Source organism: Triticum dicoccoides, chromosome 5A (genome assembly GCF_002162155.2).
Source record: "Triticum dicoccoides isolate Atlit2015 ecotype Zavitan chromosome 5A, WEW_v2.0, whole genome shotgun sequence".
NCBI lineage: Eukaryota > Viridiplantae > Streptophyta > Magnoliopsida > Poales > Poaceae > Triticum > Triticum dicoccoides.
Genome location: NC_041388.1, coordinates 261,302,407 through 261,321,776, shown reverse-complemented (window position 1 = coordinate 261,321,776; position 19,370 = coordinate 261,302,407). Strand labels below are relative to the sequence as shown.

Genomic DNA, 19,370 nt, shown 5'->3' with positions numbered 1-19,370 from the left:
ATGTCAGTATCAGTCTCTTCGAATGGTACAATGTGTTACAGATATGCTTTGCAACAATTTTATTGCTAATAAGTAAATTACCCTTCATCATTGGTCTTTCAAAATTATTTGTAAGATTTTTCTAATAGATGCATCAACAATAAAATTGTGACCAAATCTAAAAATAGGTAAATCACTTGCTAGACATACATCTTCATACACGTTGGGAGAGCATGATGTTGTATCACTTGAATAATATGCTCTGTTTTTTAATGACTCTCTAATGCCTTGGCTTCCTCTTTTTCTTGAATAGATTCAGTACACAAACTATTTGATTCAGCTTTTTCAATAACCAAATTTTCTTTGTTATCTGAATCAATATTGTTCTCTTTTTGAATTTGCAAGGATTCTCGTTCTTGTCTAATTTTAGCCCACATCTCAGCTTAGGGAGCGTTAAGCTTTTTCATCTCAATTTCCATCCACTCCTCATGAGATTGCCCCCCAATGCTTTGAGACTCTTTCAGCAATGAGTTGACGAAACTTTGCAATCACTTAGGGGGTACACTGAATTCTACAATACGGGGTGAGTGCATCATTTGCACAAGTCTAGCCTTTACAGTAGCAAAATCATGAGGCTTACTGCCTTCTATTAGTTCCTAGCGAATATCATGGCACAAATCCCAAGAAAATGTAAGCTTGTTCTTGATTACCCAATTTGGATATGGTTTCTCCCCATTGCTTTTAGACTCTTTCGGCAATGAGATATCTCAATTCTGTAATTATGTAGGGGCAAGATCATATGCTACAGTGCTAGGTGAAAGCATATGTGCTCCTACAAGATTTTCACTTATTCGGCCATGACCATGAAGGTGCGGAGCCGAATTATGGATATCAACAGTTGCCTATGGTGCCGAAAAATTAGTAACATGGGCGTATCATATGATGTTTGAAGGTAATTTGACGAATAACTAGTAGTAGCATGGCCAATTCCTATCCACCGACATGTTTGGAATAACATGTTGCAAGTTAGTTGCCGATGAATAAAAAGGTCAAACACTTTGTTGCGTGCTATTAAAAGTTCCTACATGGGGTGTTTTAACTTGATTAGCCGAACTCATCAGGTTGTTCATCGGCCTAGGATTTGTGGGTTGCCGATGTGTGGGAGTTGGAATACATGTGGTGCATGTTACTAGTATCATAAGAAGTTGAAGCATGTAAATTACTTTGAATTGGCCTTTGCACGTAATTAGTTGCATGATTGAAAAAACTAGGGATGGAAAATAGAGTGTACTCATTAAACGATCTCGTAACACCATATGAATTATTTGCATCTACACAAGGGGATTGAGTATTCATATTTCCTTTGTAGATTGCAAGCCCTTGATGACGATCTCTTCGGAGCAAGAATGGGCTGGAGACCGTTCAAATCTTCGTCCCCGGCTATAACGCCCTCGATGCGGCTATATCTCCCACGTGTCGAAGCACGACTTAGAAGCATAACCGCATTGAAAGCAATGTCGCAAGTGAGGTAATCTTCACACAACCCATGTAATACATAAGAGAAAGAGATACATGGTTGGCTTACAATCGCCACTTCACACAATACATGAATAAAGCATTACATCACCCAGATACAATCAAGGTCCGACTACGGAACCAAAATAAAAGAAGACTACCCCAAATGCTACACAGATCCCCGATCGTCCCAACTGGGCTCCACTACTGATCAACTGGAAATGGAACAACATAACGAACACGATCTTCAACGAGCTCCTCCTTGAGCTCGGTTGCGTCACCTGCACGGTATCATCGGCACCTGCAAACTGGTTTTGGAAGTAATCTATGAGTCACGGGGACTCAGCAATCTCACACCCTCGCGATCAAGACTATTTAAGCTTATAGGTAGGGTAGAAGGTATAAGGTGGAGCTGCAGCAAGCGACTAGCATATTTGGTGGCTAACATATGCAAATGAGAGCGAGAAGAGAAGGCAAAAGCACGGTCGAGAATCTATGATCAAGAAGTGATCCTAGAGCAACCTACGTCAAGCATAACTCCAACACCGTGTTCACTTCCCGGACCCTGCCGAGAAGAGACCATCACGGCTACACACGATGTTGATCCATTTTAATTAAGTTAAGTTTCAGGTTTTCTACAACCGGACATTAACAAATTCCCATCTGCCCATAATCGCGGGCATGGCTTTCGAAAGTTCATAACCCTGCAGGGGTGTCCCAACTTAGCCCATCACAAGCTCTCACGGTCAACGAAGGATATACCTTCTCCCAGGAAGACCCGATCAGGCTCGGAATCCCGGTTACAAGACATTTCGACAATGGTAAAACAAGACCAGCAAAGCCACCCGAATGTGCCGACAAATCCCGATAGGAGCTGCACATATCTCGTTCTCAGGGCACACCAGATTGTCCAAACTTTCGGTAGGCCAACCCAGAGTTGCCCCTGGTAGCCACCGGCGGCTGACAAGTTGGACCAACACTCAGAGGAGCACTAGCCCGGGGGTTTAAATAAAGATGACCCTTGAGTCTGCAGAACCCAAGGGAAAGAAAAGGCTAGGTGGTGAATGGTAAAACCAATGTTGGGCCTTGCTGGAGGAGTTTTATTCAAGGCGAACTGTCAAGGGGTTCCCATTATAACCCAACCGTGTAAGGAACGCAAAATCCGGGGACATAACACCGATATGACGGAAACTAGGGCGGCAAGAGTGGAACAAAACACTAGGCATAAGGCCGAGCCTTCCACCCTTTACCAAGTGTATAGGTGCATTAATATAATAAGAGATATTGTGATATCCCAACAAAATAACCATGTTCCAACATGGAACAAGCTCCAATCTTCACCTGTAACTAACAACGCTATAAGAGGGGCTGAGCAAAGCGGTAACATAGCCAAACAACGGTTTGCTAGGACAAGGTGGGTTAGAGGCTTGGCTTAGCAATATGGAAGGCATGATAAAGCAAGTGGTAGGTATCGTAGCATAGGCATAGCAAAAGAGCGAGCAACTAGCAAGCAAAGATAGAAGTGATTTCGAGGGTATGGTCATCTTGCCCGAGATCCCGCAAGGAAGAAGAACAAGTTCATGAAGAAGACAAACGGACGTTGTCGAACGGATCCTCACAAACGCGACGTTATCGGACTAACCCGAAGAGGCAACACAGGAAAGAAGCAAACAACATAGTAAACAACCACCGCATAAGCATGGCACGATGCGCAAACAAGTGTGATGCATGTCCGGTTTAAATATGCATGGCATGGCAAAGTGCACAAGCAATTATACAAATTAAGTGGAGCTCAATATGCAACTCCGTTGCATATTGACGAAACACCACATCAATTATTTAGTTCCCTCCCGGTTAGGTACTCAACAATATTAAATGTTGGTTAACATGGTAAGAGGTGAGGCATAACAAAACTACACCATCTAAACAATTTAAATGGGGCAGGATATAACAAACAACAAATCCGGTAAATTCCTATATGCATTTAGCAAATTAAAGCAAACAACAATTTAAACCATCTTAATGTTGTTAACATGATGCGGATGACATGTTCAAGTTAATGCATTTTATAATTAATAGTTGACAAGAGCATTATGAAGCATTTGTCACCGTGGTGGAAAGAAAAGGGGTGCCACGGCAACGATAACGAAAATGATGCCACTGTAGCGTTCCGGTTCAGGTAACTCGATTGAGATACCGATGTAAAGGAGAAGTGTACGGATGCGTGCAAAACATGGTGGGGCACCCCCGGAATATCAGGTGTCCCATGAGTCGATGATGGTGACAAGGCAAAAAAGGGGCAACGTGCACCGACAATTCGAGCACGAAGCAAGCACGAGCATCTCATACATCACACATGCATTCGTTCACGGGCAGTCGTCTCGGGGTATACCTTCGAAGCGTGCAATTCCGGAGCGAAACGAGTTCATAGTGGAAGTAGTGGTACTTTTCCGAAGAGGAACTTGATGAACCCAACATCTCCGAGGCGATGGTAGTCATACACGGCAACGGTAGGTTGAACTTGTAGGGTCGTCCATTTCGTGGTACATAGGTGAATCCACGAGAAACGGTAGTCGTACATGGTTCATCGAGGAACTTGACATTTCGGCCTGTAGTCGTTCGAGCGTCCGACGGTAATGGTACTCAGTCGTTTCGAAGAGGTACTTGGGGTCATTCGAACTTGCCGGTCTCGTCATCTCGAAGGGGTACTTGACGTTCTTAGCTATTCCGAAAACGGCGGTAGAGGTACACTTGTTGTAGGGGTACTTGTCGGATCCACGGCGACGGTAGTCGTGCACGGGTCTCTGGTGATGGTAGGCGTACACACGTTGTAGTCGAACTTGACGTTGCGTAGCACGTGTCTTCGATGATGATAGTGGTACAGACGAAGAGGGACTTGATGAATCCAGTGTTTAGGGTCGTCGCGGTACTAGGTATCTTGTGGGGCTTCATGGTTCGTCGTGGTACTTGGCAAAATCCACGGGGTGGTCCTGGCGTGCAGCGAACAACAGCGCAATCCACAGGTGTAACGGTGGTCTTGGCGTCCAGCGACAACAGTTCAGGAAGGCAATGGCATGGCCGAAGGTGAGGTTACACCGGGGCTTGGGCGTGCACTCCAGCGACGGTACGACGGGGGACAGCGTACTTGACGGTGGAGGAGGAGGTTGGTGCAGGCCATGAGCAGCGGCGCGAGATGCAGCGAGGTCATGGGGGCGCGAGGCTTGGACGTCGGCTGCAGGGAAGCTCGGGCAGGGGAAGCATCCACCATGGGGACCGGGAGGAGCTCGGCTCTCCTCAGGCGTTGCAGGCTGCTGGTGGAGGACACACGCGAGCGAGGTGGCTCCTTCACGGTGTAGAGGAAACAGAGGACGGCTCGGGTCCGGTGACGAAGGAGAACGGCAGGATGATGACCAGGCTGCGCTGACACTTGGCGAAGGCGTGTGGCCATGGACGACGGTGAGGCGGGTCAAGGGCGGCGGCGCTCCTGGTTGCAGCGGACGGGATCCGGTGACGTGCGACTTCAGGGGAGCTCGATGAAGCTCCTCTCCTCGGACGCTTGGGAGACGGGGAGCTTGGTGAGGAGGAGGTGCGGGCGCGTACTGTGCTGCAGAGGGAGGCGTGCGGGAGGCTGCGAGAGGAGGGAGAGAGAGAGACTGCGAGAGGATGGGGATCGGGTCGAGGGGAGAGCGATGGCGGCGCACGTGGGAACTAGGAGGAGGAGGTATCGAGCGGGAGGTTGGGCTAGGGTTAGGATGGGAGATCAGTTGGGCCGGTGCGGGAGGCCCAATTGGGCTGGACTGGTGGGAGTTCTAAGAGGCCAGCAGAGCAGGCTGCCTCTCTCCCTATCTCTAATTTGCTTTAACAGGAAAACAAATAGAGAGAAGAAAAAATAAAGAGAGGGTTAGGGAAAGAATATTTCAGAAAATAAAATATTCTTGAAGCGCCGGAACTGTGCACAAATATAATAAAATGGTTTGGCAATATTTTACAGATAGAAAAATAATTCAAGTTTGAATCAGATTCAAACTTGAGCCATTTTTTAATCCAACCAAAACAAGTCCAAAGGATCTGAAAATTGGAGGAGGTGGTCCTGGCACGGTCTAGAATTTATAGGAAAATAATGGACATTAAATAGAGAAGGGGAAAATGGGACTAGCAAAAGACAGGAAATAGAAGGAAAGGAGAAGGAGATGATGCATGGGACGAAGGCATGGGGAAATATTTTGCAAGTGTGTCAAGATAATTCCACATAATTGGGATATTTACTATAGCTCTCTAAATATCGAGAGGATATATTATAAAGAGAATCACCATATGAATTCCCTCGGTTTAAATGGACTGAAAATCCATACGGTTTATTTAGTTGAGTTGCAAAAGATTATGAGATGGAAAGATTAAAGACATGATGACATGATGACATGATGCAAATGCACATGATGCTATGATGAATGCAAAACCAAACAAATCACACGACGAAACCCGGAAACCCTGGAAGGCATCTGAAGCTCCGGTCTTGGGGCGTCACACCAGCGGAGTCACCAAAAAATGTGTTTGCACACAAACACGACACCATGTAGCCTGGACGCCGGGGATGATGCACTGCAGCTCACGTCAAAGGAGACCCGGCCAGAAGCACGGTGCGCAAGCAATCCGACAGACGTTTTTGTAGACCCAAAGCCCCACACGCCCGGGAAGGACCCTGCCAGGGCGCGGGGCGGCTATGGGCTGCCCTAGGTTGACTTGATCGCCCCTAGGGCCTCAAGGTTCGCCGCCCTGCAACAGGAAGAACAAATGAAGAACGAGGAAGAAGAAGAACAAGGGAGAAGGTAAAAGATAAACAGCGGTAGATAATTTGTTCGATTGTGTGTTGTCCGAGGCCGTCACTTCTCGTCTATTTATGAGGTGGCTGGACTTACCGTACAAGAAAAGACTTCAAATCCCATCCAAATCTTTTCAAAATTAACCGAACTCGGATTTAGGCAAATTAGAGATATCAGTTCGATTTTTCAATCTCACAGGCAACAAACGACCTCAGATGAAAATGATCCCAAAAGAAGATTTGGCCGTTTCGACACGACAAACAACTTCTATGTTGTACGTTTTTCGACTCAAGACCATCTTGAGGGCTGAATCGCTCGCGCGACCAATCAGACATCAAACACACACGTGTCTGATGCCCCGGGCCATTTTTCGCTCATGGTCGGTCCGTGGTGCATCAGCTCCAACTTTTGCAAATGACCTCGGATTGAGATAATTTATATGTCAAAATCAATTAGCTGGACGAAAACAATCCATATAGCAATTTTTTCATACGACGTCATCTTGAAGGCATCATTGGCCAAACAATACTCAGAATGCAAAATCCTATAGTTTCAGCCCTTTAGATGAGATTGGATGGTAATGACTCAAACATCAAAGTTTCTTATTTTGATGATACAGAACCTTTTCATTTGAGGCAATCTTAATTGTGTTTTGTGACATGCCAACATATATTGTCAACAGGTAGCCGGTGTGTGTGGTACGCCAACGTGCGCCAGCTCACATGCGGGGTTTCGCATTAGTGCAGGGCCTGTTGTGAGTATAATTTTTCCAAATGATAAATGCCACGCGTATGGCACGAAGCACTCCAGCCCTTACATTTCTGACAACCAAAGTTGTCATCCAAAAAGAAAAAACAAACCCCCAAAAAAAAACTGAAGCTTGCCATCCGAAAAAAAAGTTGTCATGCTGGACAATTAAAGTTGTCATTCTCATGTCACTAAGCTTGCCATAAACCCCAAAAATAGAATCGGTATGCAGCACTTGTTCCTGCACTATGAGAAAAACAAGCAAAAAAATGTTGCAACATTTAAGCACATACATGCAACATTTTAATGTATGCACCCAAGCCGGCTCGCGTTAACTGACCCGGCCGCATGCGCCTACCCCGAGTCCCGTGAACGAAACAACTTGGCACGGCGTGTGTCCGGGTCGGCCAAACGAAACAGGCTGGTACCACCGCGAACGAAACAGCCAACCAAAAAGCAAAAATTATGAACCCTGATAAGTGCTACACGTGTGACACGAACGCATGGCAACTCTGAACATCAACAGCAGCCAAACATGACCGAAAATGTGCATACAACCTCAAACGCCAAAAACCAATTTCAGTTCAATGGACATTACGGTCGATCATATACAACGCAATAATCAAACTCCTTGGTGCTAAAACAAGGCAATCACGCTCTTGTCTGGAAAAGATCTTGGAGATCGATTATATCAGCGAGAACTCCTGCAGCGGTGGTGTCGTTCCCGGCTCCTGCACCCTGGATCACCAGCGGGGAGCTCTCGTAGCATCTGCTGTATATCTCCACCTGATCAGGAGAAATGATGCATTTGTAGGTAAGACACTGGTTTTCAGAAAACAAAAGGTGAACTTTCGAAGTAGCAGAGCAAAAAAATTGGAGACCAAACATTCAGGACGCTAATTGATTTGATAATTCATGGGTCAGCACCACTTTGAACATTAAAACATGTAAGACTTGATTCTCTGTTGTTCCAAAAGATATCTATGGAAACTAGTAGAAGCTGAGATTTTTAATCAAACTGCTTCTAGCACATTATAAGCCAGTTTAAGCAGTACTGACTTCGGTACTTTTAGTGTACCTCTGCTTATCCCAAGTTTATCCCAAATTGTCAACTGCACCAAAAAGAAGGGGCAATGCAACCAGTAAAAGGTAGAGCATTCTTTGCATCAATTAATGGTCTGGAAGGGTTGACAAGATACTGGCCCGTCTAGTGGAAGGCAAAAGAAACCCTACTCAGACCCAATAGGCAGGCTATGGCTTCTCTCACCATGCTTGTCTCTGGACAATCTGGAACGAAAGAAATGCTTGGATGTTCTGCAACAGGTGTGTCCCGCCGCCAATCCTTCTTAGCACCATCATTGAGGCCAAGCTTTGGGTTACCGCAGGCGCTAAGAAACTAGGGCCTATCATTTTTCATGAGTAAGTGTCATGCCGTTTTTATGGGTGCTTTGTAAAACTCTAAACTCTATTCTCTCCTTATTTAATGGATTTGGGAAATCTCATGCCTCCATTTCGAAAAAAAAGGCTGCTGACAGAGAAGTGGCATATGACAATGAACGAGCAAGAAAGAGAAAAATATAACATACCACATTGTCACTTCCCCTCAACCTTCCCAGTGCAGAATCTTTTGGGACCTCTTGAAGGCCCACTTGGCACCTACAAAATGGGGATATCAAGAACATTGAGACTAACCTACCAGCATGCACAAAATAAGCATTTAAAGAAAATGTCAAACAAACATCATGGTTTTTTATTTCAGCAAATGAGCAGAAAATAATTACTGATGTAGTTTTGGAGAATAGATTGGAGGTTTTGATGTACAGGTAAAAGCACTGAGTGATGATGCAAAAGGACATTGCACAATGCACAATGCCCATCAAATTGGGCAGGATACATACCCTGTGTTTCCAATGACACAAACATAGCGCAGAACATTTCCCCTCAAAGATGCTGCCTTGACCTTTGCTTCAATCGTCTCATCAAGTTTTGCCAACCCACTCTCAAGGAAATCCGTTGTGGGCATAACCTCAGGTCCTAACTCACTCGGATATAAACTCTCAACCTGAAGAGAACTACAAAATTAGCTCATCTAAATAGTATAGAGTACCTATTCAGTTACACAAATTTCCACACTAAAATGTAGGACAGTATATATGATGCAGCTTTCCGGCAAAAATAGGAACTCAAACAAGCAATGATTTTTTTAGGATAAAAACGGAAACTATTGGATCAATCAAATAATATCTTTACAGGCATTGGAGGGTAGTTTTTCAAACTGTAGCATGTTATCTAATCTACTCCCTAGTAGTCAAGAGAAGTCCTATGAATTAAAAACTAAGTGCCAGCATATGAATATATGAAGCAAGTTATCGCCAAGTAGAGTGATTTGGAAAGGAATTGATTCACCCAGAAGCTACTTGATTGTTTGTGAACAGTCAGACTAAGAGTAAGGTGGAACATGCATATTGGTTAAGCTATAACAACGAAAAACAGCACTCCGTGCACAAGGAACCATGTTTGTACAAAAACAAGCACAACAGAATAATTCAAATTGCTGAACAGTATTTTAGATAGGCATACATTGATATTCTCCATGCTGATCTGCTGCCCGAGAAGCCTAGCTAGGATCAACGCCTGCACATATACCGAATATGTTTGACAAATTAAAAAAGGATCAAATGGAAGTTATTAAACATTTGAAACCTGAACATAAGTTCCCTTTCTAGAGAAACATAATATTATTTGATGTACACCAAATATAAATGGCTATCCGGAAGGTGAAGGTATTTAAATTCAAAATAGGATAAGTAGATAAAGTAGGCCTGTCAACTCCGCCTATGTCTTCTAGGCATAGCCGGTCCCAAGCCCGGGTAAAGGAGGAGGGTTGTGATAGGCTTGGCGAGCCAACGTAAAAACTAGCCAGTCCCATAGGTATGAAACCCATTTGAGCGAGAATAGTACTAGGATGGGTGACCTCCTAGGAAGTCCTCGTGAAAGGGTTTCATATCTAAGGGTTGTGATAGGCTTGGCGAGCCAACGTAAAAACTAGCCAGTCTTTTGGGTATGAAACCCATTTGGGCGAGAGTAGTACTAGGATGGGTGACCTCCTGGGAAGTCCTCGTGAAAGGGTTTCATATCTAGCCTACCCCAACTTGTTTGGGATAAAAGGCTTCGTAAGTAAGTAAGTAAGATAAAGTAGGCCTGTCCTGTTTGAATTGGATGGGCATTTTGTGTATTTGGTTGTACTGGTTAAGTTTTTTTTTTCTATCGGATCCTAGCAATAAAACATAAACTCATCAAAAGTAACATGCAACAGCAGTTAGAATATACATATCAGTTCACTACTTCACTTAACAGAAGAAGAAAAATACTGCCAAAGGCTAAACAAAGACACAAGTAAAGTGAACTATGTCGATATTCATGAGTAGAACACAGCTAACTAACTCAATGCATGAAGAGACGTGAGCTATCTAACCTTTCTAGCCACATCCATCCCACTGAGATCATCACGTGGATCTACAAAAAATAAACAGCAGGGTAAATGCACTTTCCTATGCAAAGCATAAGTTAAGCAAAGTACCTAGTCCTTAGTTAAAAACCAAAGTATATTCACTTTTAGCATGCTTTCACAAAGAAAAGTCAAACACAAAAATATAACTCATTTAGTGAACTGGTTTTTCTGATTTCTTGTGTTTTTAGTAAAGTAGGTCAGGCCTATAGCTACGTTCCAAAACCTCATGCCTTAAGACAACCACAAATGCATGTTTTAGATTTTATTTCTAAAGTTTACTAATGAGAAGTAGAAAAATAGCATGAGAGAACATCAGTATATTTCCATCCTATAGTCTAAGCTTTACCAATTTTCCATATACTCATCAAACAGCGGTCTGTTAGAAGAACTATATATATTAATATGGCATAATACAGATAAATGTAGCAACATATTGCTTCAGTCCGAATAAAATTATCCATTCTCCTTCCAACCCAATGATACAACTATACAACTATCTTTTACTTACGTACCATAGTTTCCTGGAAATAAGCTTATAGTATCAACGTAATTTTCTTCTCATTGACCAATGGTAAACAACTAGACATATATAAATATCATGATGACAGATATGAGGTGAGTATACATCTTTTAGACCTGGTTCTGTATAACCAAGAGCCTTGGCAGTTTTCACAACTTCACTAAATTTTTTTCCATCCTCCAGCTCACTCATCACATAGCCAAGTGTACCTGCAATAGTGTATTAAGGAAAGAGTGTATTGTATTGTTATTTGTAAAACACTGCATTATCATAACAAGCATGCTACAAATTATGTACCACTCAGACTGCCAACGATTCGGGAAACTGGATCTCCAGATGCAATAATGCGGGTTACAGAAGCTATTACAGGCAAACCTGCTCCAACCTGGAAGTAAGAATTGCAAAGATTGGTGGATGTCCTTTGTAATGAAACATCAGATATCAAATAAACAGTGGAAAGAACCAAATAAGATAATGTAATATACATGGTTTGACTCCTGCAGTCCAGTCACAATATCTTTTTGACATAAAATGAACAAGAATAATGTATGAACATGAGTGATGAACAAACTATCAGAATACTTCACAAAAAAATGACCAAATATACAATATGAAAAGAGCAAGAAATCAAGAAATGATTACTAGTAGCTTGTGCATACAGTAGATTCAAATCTTATCTGACGGAAGTGGGACGTCAACTTTTTAAAATCCTCCTGCACAAAAAGCAAGCAAATCAGGTAAAGCACATATGAAATTTATCTCATTGACTGAATATAAACCAGTGAATCTTATACATCACTTGGTAAGACTAGGCGTCAAGATGGCCTTACATAAGCACATGTAAGAGGTTTTTTGTTTGCCAAAACAACGCAGCATCCATGATCCACGGCATCCTTCAGCACACCAACAGTGTCATAAGTTGCAGAACAATCAACTATCACCAGACCTGCAAAAAGTGTTCAAGTGTAACACAAGCAGTAAAGAAGATCAGTAGATGGATAACAGGAAAGTATCACCAAAATCATCACACAGAGCAAAGCTGGGATCTTCATTTTTTATGTTTTCTATTGATTGAAGCAAATAACGTGGCAGGCATAATATATGGTGTGCGAGGGAAAATGGGTTGGTGTGTTGTCTGATATACAGTACTATGAGCAACAGAGTGCAGAATTAACAAACCGGTTGTTCTTCCAAGCATGGTAGCAGCATCGATTACTTTCCCCATTGCCTCCGGCTTGTTGAACACCTGACAGTGCCCTGGAATTCCACAACTAATCCAAGCATACATCAAATTCCATTGCATGTACGGGAAGAAAAGTAGATTAACCTCCGATCGATGCCGTATTTTTTACACATAGTATTCTGATGAATGCCGTACCCACTCGCGCCGCAACATAAGGATCGATGCGGATGGAATGAAACTTTACATACCGCGAGCGAGCAGCGAGGACAGGGGCGAGCCGGCGGACTTGGCGGAGCAGAGGTCGTTGAGGAGCGCGTCATCGAGGCCGCTGGCGCGGACGTCGTCTGCGACGAGCAGCGAGGAGCTGTCGGCAACGCCCACCACCCGGATGGCGACGCCCTATAATCAGAAGCAGGTAGCACGCATGAGCGCCGCCGAATCGGGGAGGGGAAAGCGGCGGGTGGATGAACCTGACCTGGTTGGCGTGGAGAGGTCTGCAGGAGACGATGTGGCGGAGGAGGTGGCGGCCGACGCCGCCGCAGCCGAGGAGCACCACCGGCAGGACCGCCCTAGCCTGCGCCTGCGGCATTTGGAAACTCGGATCGGCTTCGATTCGTCTCGTCCAGAGAGGAGCTGCGGGAGTGTTCCTAGCGCCGGCAGCAGAGTTTTTAGCTGCTGCGTTGGGGGTTCGGCCGTTTGGGCCGTACCACACCAACGTTGTTACCTACCGCGGCATGGCCCAGTCGTATGCCGTGGTCGCTGACATTTCCTACCCCTATCAGCACCTCTGAGAGACTGAGCCGGCATATCATCTTGAAATTTACGAAATCACCCTAGGCGCCTCGTCATCGACGGGAACGTCTCCTCCCACTGAAAGCGCATCGCCGGAAATTCTGAAATAAATCCAGGAATAATGCGAGCACCAGGATTTGAACCCCGGTGGGTTGGGGATACCACTGTCCACCTAACCAATTCAACCACAGGTTGATTCGCGCCGTAGTCGCTGACATATGTTGTGATTCTTCTGAAAAAATACGGTAGCAATGCAATTTAGCGAACGTTTGCTGGGATGGCATTTGCGAACGTTTGTCACCGGGTTTTATGCAGCGGGAATATGACAATTCCTTTCAGCGAACACAGCAATCTTTCACAGCAAAATCCTTTTGTTGCCATAATTTGTCACGTGTTTCTGAAGGAAATTGCCATGTATATTCTAAAGAATTTGCCATAAATAAACATTCGCAAATGCCATCCCCCAGTAGTGAACATTCGCGGGCTAAAGAGGTCCAATAATTATGTTGTGATTTTGCTTTAAAATAAGGGGTGTGATTATAGCTACATTTTAACCATCCAACAAACTCTAGTAATAAAACCAAAAAAAACAACCAATTCTTTTTGCGAGAAAACCCCAAGCAAATCTGCAAAACCAGCTTATCCAAAACGAGATTGCCATAATCCTCAGATACCAAACACGTAGCAACGTCCGTTAACTAGAGACACGGGTCAATTATAAGAAGGAATGAGATTAATCACGTGCAGAATACATATCGGTTCACAAAACCAGGGCAGGATCATCATCATCACTCATCAGGCTCAGGCCAGGAGCACCTGACATGGTATCATTTTCACATAGCATAAAGGGTTTCCTCGTGTGTACATTCAATCATTGATACAACATAGTAGCAGTGTGATAACAGCTCAAAGATCGAGCTTACAAAGACATGTCAACACTCTGGCAGCATTTTAACATGCCTACATATTCCAGTCATTTGTCCAGCCGCTAGTTGCTTCTGCGGCCCTGCCAATCCATTGGAAGCCTTCAGGACTGCAATCCCGCAAGCAAAATAGCACTTGTTAGTGTCATGCATCATTTATTTCTGAACATCAAAGTCATAATGCAACTATGCTGAACGCACACAGGGAAAGGCTTGAACTACTTGAACAACACAAAAATAAACACCAGAGCAAAGTTGACAAAAAAAAATTCCCATTCCAGCCCTGAGTGTTAGATAGAAACCTTGCTGGCTATGTTGTTGGAGAGCCAGTCCAACCCTTCATATAGACCCTCTCCACTTGTGGCGCAAGCACTCTGGATATACCTGTGATAGAATGGGAAATAACACCAAGCTTATCAGCAAGCCTTCTCCAACTAGCAAAATTATCATCTAGGTATAAAATCAGCAAGGGTCAAATACCAGTGTCGCTGACGCAGAGAGTGTAGACCAAGCTTATCTGTTATTTCAGCAGCATTCATGGCATTGGGAAGATCTTGCTTGTTAGCAAAAACAAGCAATACAGCATTGCGCAGCTCATCCTAGTGACAGTTAGCAAACATTACCGAGGGAATTCGATAAAAAAAATATTACTGTGGGAACTGACTTCACAGGCAGACATAGATAAGATTCAAAAGAATGATATACCATTGTAAGGTGAGCAAAGTATATGATAATATAGACTTATTAGTTATAAATGGTGCAAAATCAAGTTCTCAAAATCACCATATGTAAAGCATGCAAAGTATTCTAGTTGCCGGGACACAGTATTATTGATATCCACAAGATGTACATGTACCATGTGCAATAAGATAAGATTCTTCATGCTGTAAATTTTTACACATTACTCTGAATGTAATGTTTAATACTTCTATAATACATGAGTTTCCAAAAATTAGACCGCACATCTACAGAAGATAACACAGTCCAACATTTCAACAGGTATATATAGCACTTGCCTCATTCAGCATCCTGTGGAGCTCATCTCTTGCCTCAGCAATACGGTCTCTGTCGTTGCTGTCAACAACAAAGATAAGGCCCTGAGTGTTCTGGAAGTAGTGCCTCCACAAAGGCCTTATCTGTTTTGAAAATGGCATACATAAATCATCAGCTTGTCTTTACATAAATAGACTTTTGTCAATGAAACGCTTTAGTAACTGCAAACAGGTGATTAGCATTTTATTCATGTGACGACAAACAAGGAAATAACAGCCAAAGAGTGACCCAAGAAGAAGAAAAGAGCAAAACCCTCACCTTGTCCTGGCCACCAACATCCCAAACAGTGAAGCTGATGTTCTTATACTCTACTGTCTCCACGTTGAACCCTTGTGTAAACAAAATGTCAAAACGATATCGTCAGCGATATAATCCTTACTTCTGCCTCCCAACCAAAAGAAGAAAAAACAATGAGTAAGCAACCACAACATTAACCCCTACTAACAGAAGTACAAACATCCTTAATTCGGCAGGTACTTCACTACTAACAGAACTAACATCTGAAATAGGAGCCATATTGCAATAGAAGGCCCTGACTGGATCGCTGCCAACGGGTTGGATTTGAAATGCAAATTGCTACTTTTCTCTACTTATTATTCTGGCAAACCTGAACATGTTTGACTATACGGATTCTAGGACAACTTCTAATAGCAACTTAAGCTGCTGAACCTAACAAAATAGCTCTAACCGAATGAGAGTATCCCAAAATCTTTGATTCAACATACGCACCAGGCAACCACAGACAGAAGAAGCAGTAGCTAAACGATATAGGGGGTTCAACTGGCACAGATACAAAATCAATTGTTCGTATAGAACCGAACTGGTACCAGGCTACCAGCACAGAAATCTAGCACACTAGATTAGACAGAAGTGAAAGAAAGCATATGGATAATTCAGTGTTCTAATTTTTCTCATGTATATACTATACTAACGGAGGAAGCAATTCATGCGAGCCCGGCCAGCGGTTCCACCGCACATACGATTTGGGCGTGTGAGCGTGAGCGCTACAGGAAGAAACCGGAAGCAGAAAATAGCAGCGCGGCGAACAGCATCGGTACCGATGGTGGGGATGGTGGTGACGATCTCGCCGAGCTTGAGCTTGTACAGGATGGTGGTCTTCCCGGCGGCGTCGAGGCCGACCATCAGGATCCGCATCTCCTTCTTGGCGAACAGCGCCCCGAACAGCGTCCCGAACGACAGCCCCATCGATCTCCCTACCAAACTTCTCCTCCGCCGCCTCCTCCTCTCCTCTCCTCTCCTCTTCTGTCCTTGGATGGAATCGCCCAAAGCACAAGCGAGTAGAGGCTACGGAGACGCAGAGGGAGGTGTGGTTGCCTTTGGAGAAGAAGAGGAGAGCGTGCGTCCTACGCGAGGCGGAAGGATTCGTTTTGACTGACGTCCGGTGGACCCAGCATGTAAGCGAGATGTGAGAGGGCCCCCTACGTGATTTTTTTAGGGGGTTTGTGGGACCAAGTTGCCGCTGAATAAGGCCGGCGGCGGGATGGAGCTGGGCCGTGGACTGGGCCAAAATCACTTTGTGTTTTTTTTTAGGAAAACCTTCAATTTATTCATCATCAATCATCGCAGCACAACGAATATCAGAAATAAACAAACACGTTTAGATCCTTAGATCACCCAGCGATGATTTCAGGCCGTGAAGCGAACCGAAGGTGCGTCGTCGTCATCTCCTTTTCCTCATCGAAGCTGGACAAAACTCACTGTAATAGATAGTGTGGAAGTCGGCGTGCTAGGGCCCCACAGGGCCAACAAACCAGAACAACTACTGCCGCCGATGACAGAAAATAGTAGATATGAAGGATTCAACCTGTAAACACACAAACGAAGACGTTATCCAAGAAGATCCACTGAAGACCGACACCGACCAAATCCCTCGAGATCCGCCGGAGACATACCTCTACATGCTCTCCGATGATGCTAGATGCGCCACCTAAACGGGGGTTGGGAGAAGAGGACATTATTTCTTCTCTAGGGAGCCACCGCGTCGCCTTCTCGAGCAGAACACAGACCCTAACCAAACACAAAAAAACCACCTAAAAATGAAGCAGGAGCCCTCTCGCCGGCAAGGGCCAAAATTTGCCGCACCTCCATGGCCCTAAGGCCACAAGACATGAAGCAGATTGGTAGCAGCGCCGACGGGAGGCAGAGGGAACCCTAATCGCCTTAGCCATCAAGGGTCGCGAGTGAGGGGTGTGTTATGTTTTTTCACACACCCACTTCTGGTCAAAATCACCCTTTAGACTTCCTCATAGAAGTTTAGCACAATTTGACCCATTTAAAAAGTTTAGCACGATCTAACCCTCGTGCCCATGAAGGAAATATGCTCTAGAAGCAATAATAAAGTTGTTATTTATATTTCCTTATATCATGATAAATGTTTATTATTCATGCTAGAATTGTTTTAACCGGAAACTTGATACATGTGTGGATACATAGACAAAACACAATGTCCCTAGTAAGGCTCTACCAGACTAGCTCGTTAATTAAAGATGGTTAAGTTTCCTAACCATAGACATGTGTTGTCATTTGATCAACGGGATCATGTCATTAGGAGAATGATGTAATGGACAAGACCCATCCGTTAGCTTAGCATAATGGTCGTTAAGTTCTATTGCTATTGCTTTCTTCATGACTTATACATATTCCTTTGACTATGAGATTATGCAACTCCCGAATACCGGAGGAATACCTTGTGTGCTATCAAATGTCACAACGTAACTAGGTGATTATAAAGATGCTCTACAGGTATCAACAAAGGTATTTGTTGGGTTGGCATAGATCGAGATTAGGATTTGTCACTCTGAGTATCGGAGAGGTATCTCTAGGCCCTCTCGGTAATGCACATCATAATAAGCCTTGCAAGCAATGTGAGTAAAGAGTTAGTTGTGGGATGATGCATTACGGAACGAGTAAAGAGACTTGCCGGTAACGAGATTGAACTAGGTATAAAGATACCGACGATCGAATCTCGGGCAAGTAACATACCAATGACAATGGGAATAACGTATGTTGTCATTGCGGTACGACCGATAAAGATCTTCGTAGAATATGTGGGAACCAATATGAGCATCCAGGTTCCACTGCTGGTTATTGACCGAAGAGGTGTCTTGGTCATGTCTACATAGTTCTCGAACCCGTAGGGTCACGCTTAACGTTTGATGACGATTTTGTATTATATGAGTTATGTGATTTGTTGACCGAATGTTGTTCGGAGTCCCAGATGAGATCACGGACATGACGAGGAGTCTCGAAATGGTCGAGAGGTAAATATTCATATATAGGACAATAGTATTCGGACACCAGAAGTGTTCTGGGGGTACCAGGTACATATCGGGTCATCGGAAGGGGTTCCACGCAACCCCCGGCAAGCTATATGGGTCTAATGGGCCAAGAATTGGACAAACCAGCCCCAAAAGGGGTTGGTGCGCCCCTATAGGATGAATAGGAGGAGAAGGAAAGGAAGGAAGGGAGAAGGAACGGGGAAGATCCGGCCTCCCCCTTTCCTTCCCCTTCCCCTCTCTTTCCTTCCCCCTCCGATGGATATGGAAGGGGGGAGGCCGACTTGGAGGAGGCGCCCAAGTAGGATTACTCCTACTTGGGCGCCCCTTGCAGCCCCTCTCCCTCTCCCACCTATATATATGTGGGGAGGGCACCGCTAGAACACACAACATTGATTCCTAGCCGTGTGCGGCGCCCTCCTCCACAGTTTACACCTTCGGTCATATTGTCGTAGTGCTTAGGCAAAGCCCTGCGCGGATCACTTCACTATCACCATCACCACACCGTCATGCTGACGTAACTCTCCCTCGACACTTTGCTGGATCAAGGGTTCGAGGGACGTCATCGAGCTGAACGTGTGCAGAACTCGGAGGTGCCGTACGTTCGGTGCTTGATCAGTCGGAATGATAAGAAGTTTGACTATATCAACCGCGTAGTCAAACGCTTCCGCTTTCGGTCTACGAGGGTACGTGGGCACACTCTCCCCCTCTCGTTGCTATGCATCTCCTAGATAGATCTTGCATGAGCGTAGGAATTTTTGAAATTACATGCTATGTTCCCCAATAGTGGCATCCGAGCCAGGTCTATGCATGATACGCATGAGTAGAACACAAAGAGTTGTGGGCGATGATAGTCATACTGCTTACCACCAACATCTTATTTTGATTCGGCGGTATTGTTGGATGAAGCGGCCCGGGCCAACCTTACATGACCACGTTCATGAGACCGGTTCCACCGACAAACATGCAACTTGTTTTGCATAAAGGTGGTTGTCGGGTGTCTATTTCTCCAACTTTAGTTGAATCGAATT

The 19,370-nt window shown here is 44.4% G+C and overlaps 2 protein-coding genes across 2 annotated transcripts; both read right to left on the bottom strand.

Moving 5' to 3' along the window:
- Positions 1-7,512: 7,512 nt before the first annotated feature.
- On the bottom strand, positions 7,513-12,970 carry LOC119300898 (bifunctional aspartokinase/homoserine dehydrogenase 1-like). The gene is made up of 12 exons (XM_037577800.1): positions 12,751-12,970; positions 12,524-12,674; positions 12,272-12,349; positions 11,923-12,038; positions 11,752-11,805; positions 11,390-11,477; positions 11,209-11,301; positions 10,537-10,577; positions 9,642-9,695; positions 8,960-9,123; positions 8,648-8,717; positions 7,513-7,847 (listed from the first exon to the last, which is right to left on the bottom strand). The coding sequence occupies exons 1-12, from the start codon at positions 12,862-12,864 to the stop codon at positions 7,713-7,715; spliced, it is 1,158 nt and encodes a 385-aa protein (XP_037433697.1). The 5' UTR covers positions 12,865-12,970; the 3' UTR covers positions 7,513-7,712.
- An 873-nt stretch (positions 12,971-13,843) lies between these two features.
- LOC119300899 (ADP-ribosylation factor 1-like) lies at positions 13,844-16,406 on the bottom strand. Its single transcript, XM_037577801.1, has 6 exons — positions 16,102-16,406; positions 15,302-15,372; positions 15,007-15,126; positions 14,471-14,589; positions 14,293-14,374; positions 13,844-14,100 (listed from the first exon to the last, which is right to left on the bottom strand). Exons 1-6 carry the CDS (start codon positions 16,247-16,249, stop codon positions 14,095-14,097), a joined length of 546 nt encoding a protein of 181 aa, XP_037433698.1. The 5' UTR covers positions 16,250-16,406; the 3' UTR covers positions 13,844-14,094.
- Between the last annotated feature and the right edge of the window lie 2,964 nt (positions 16,407-19,370).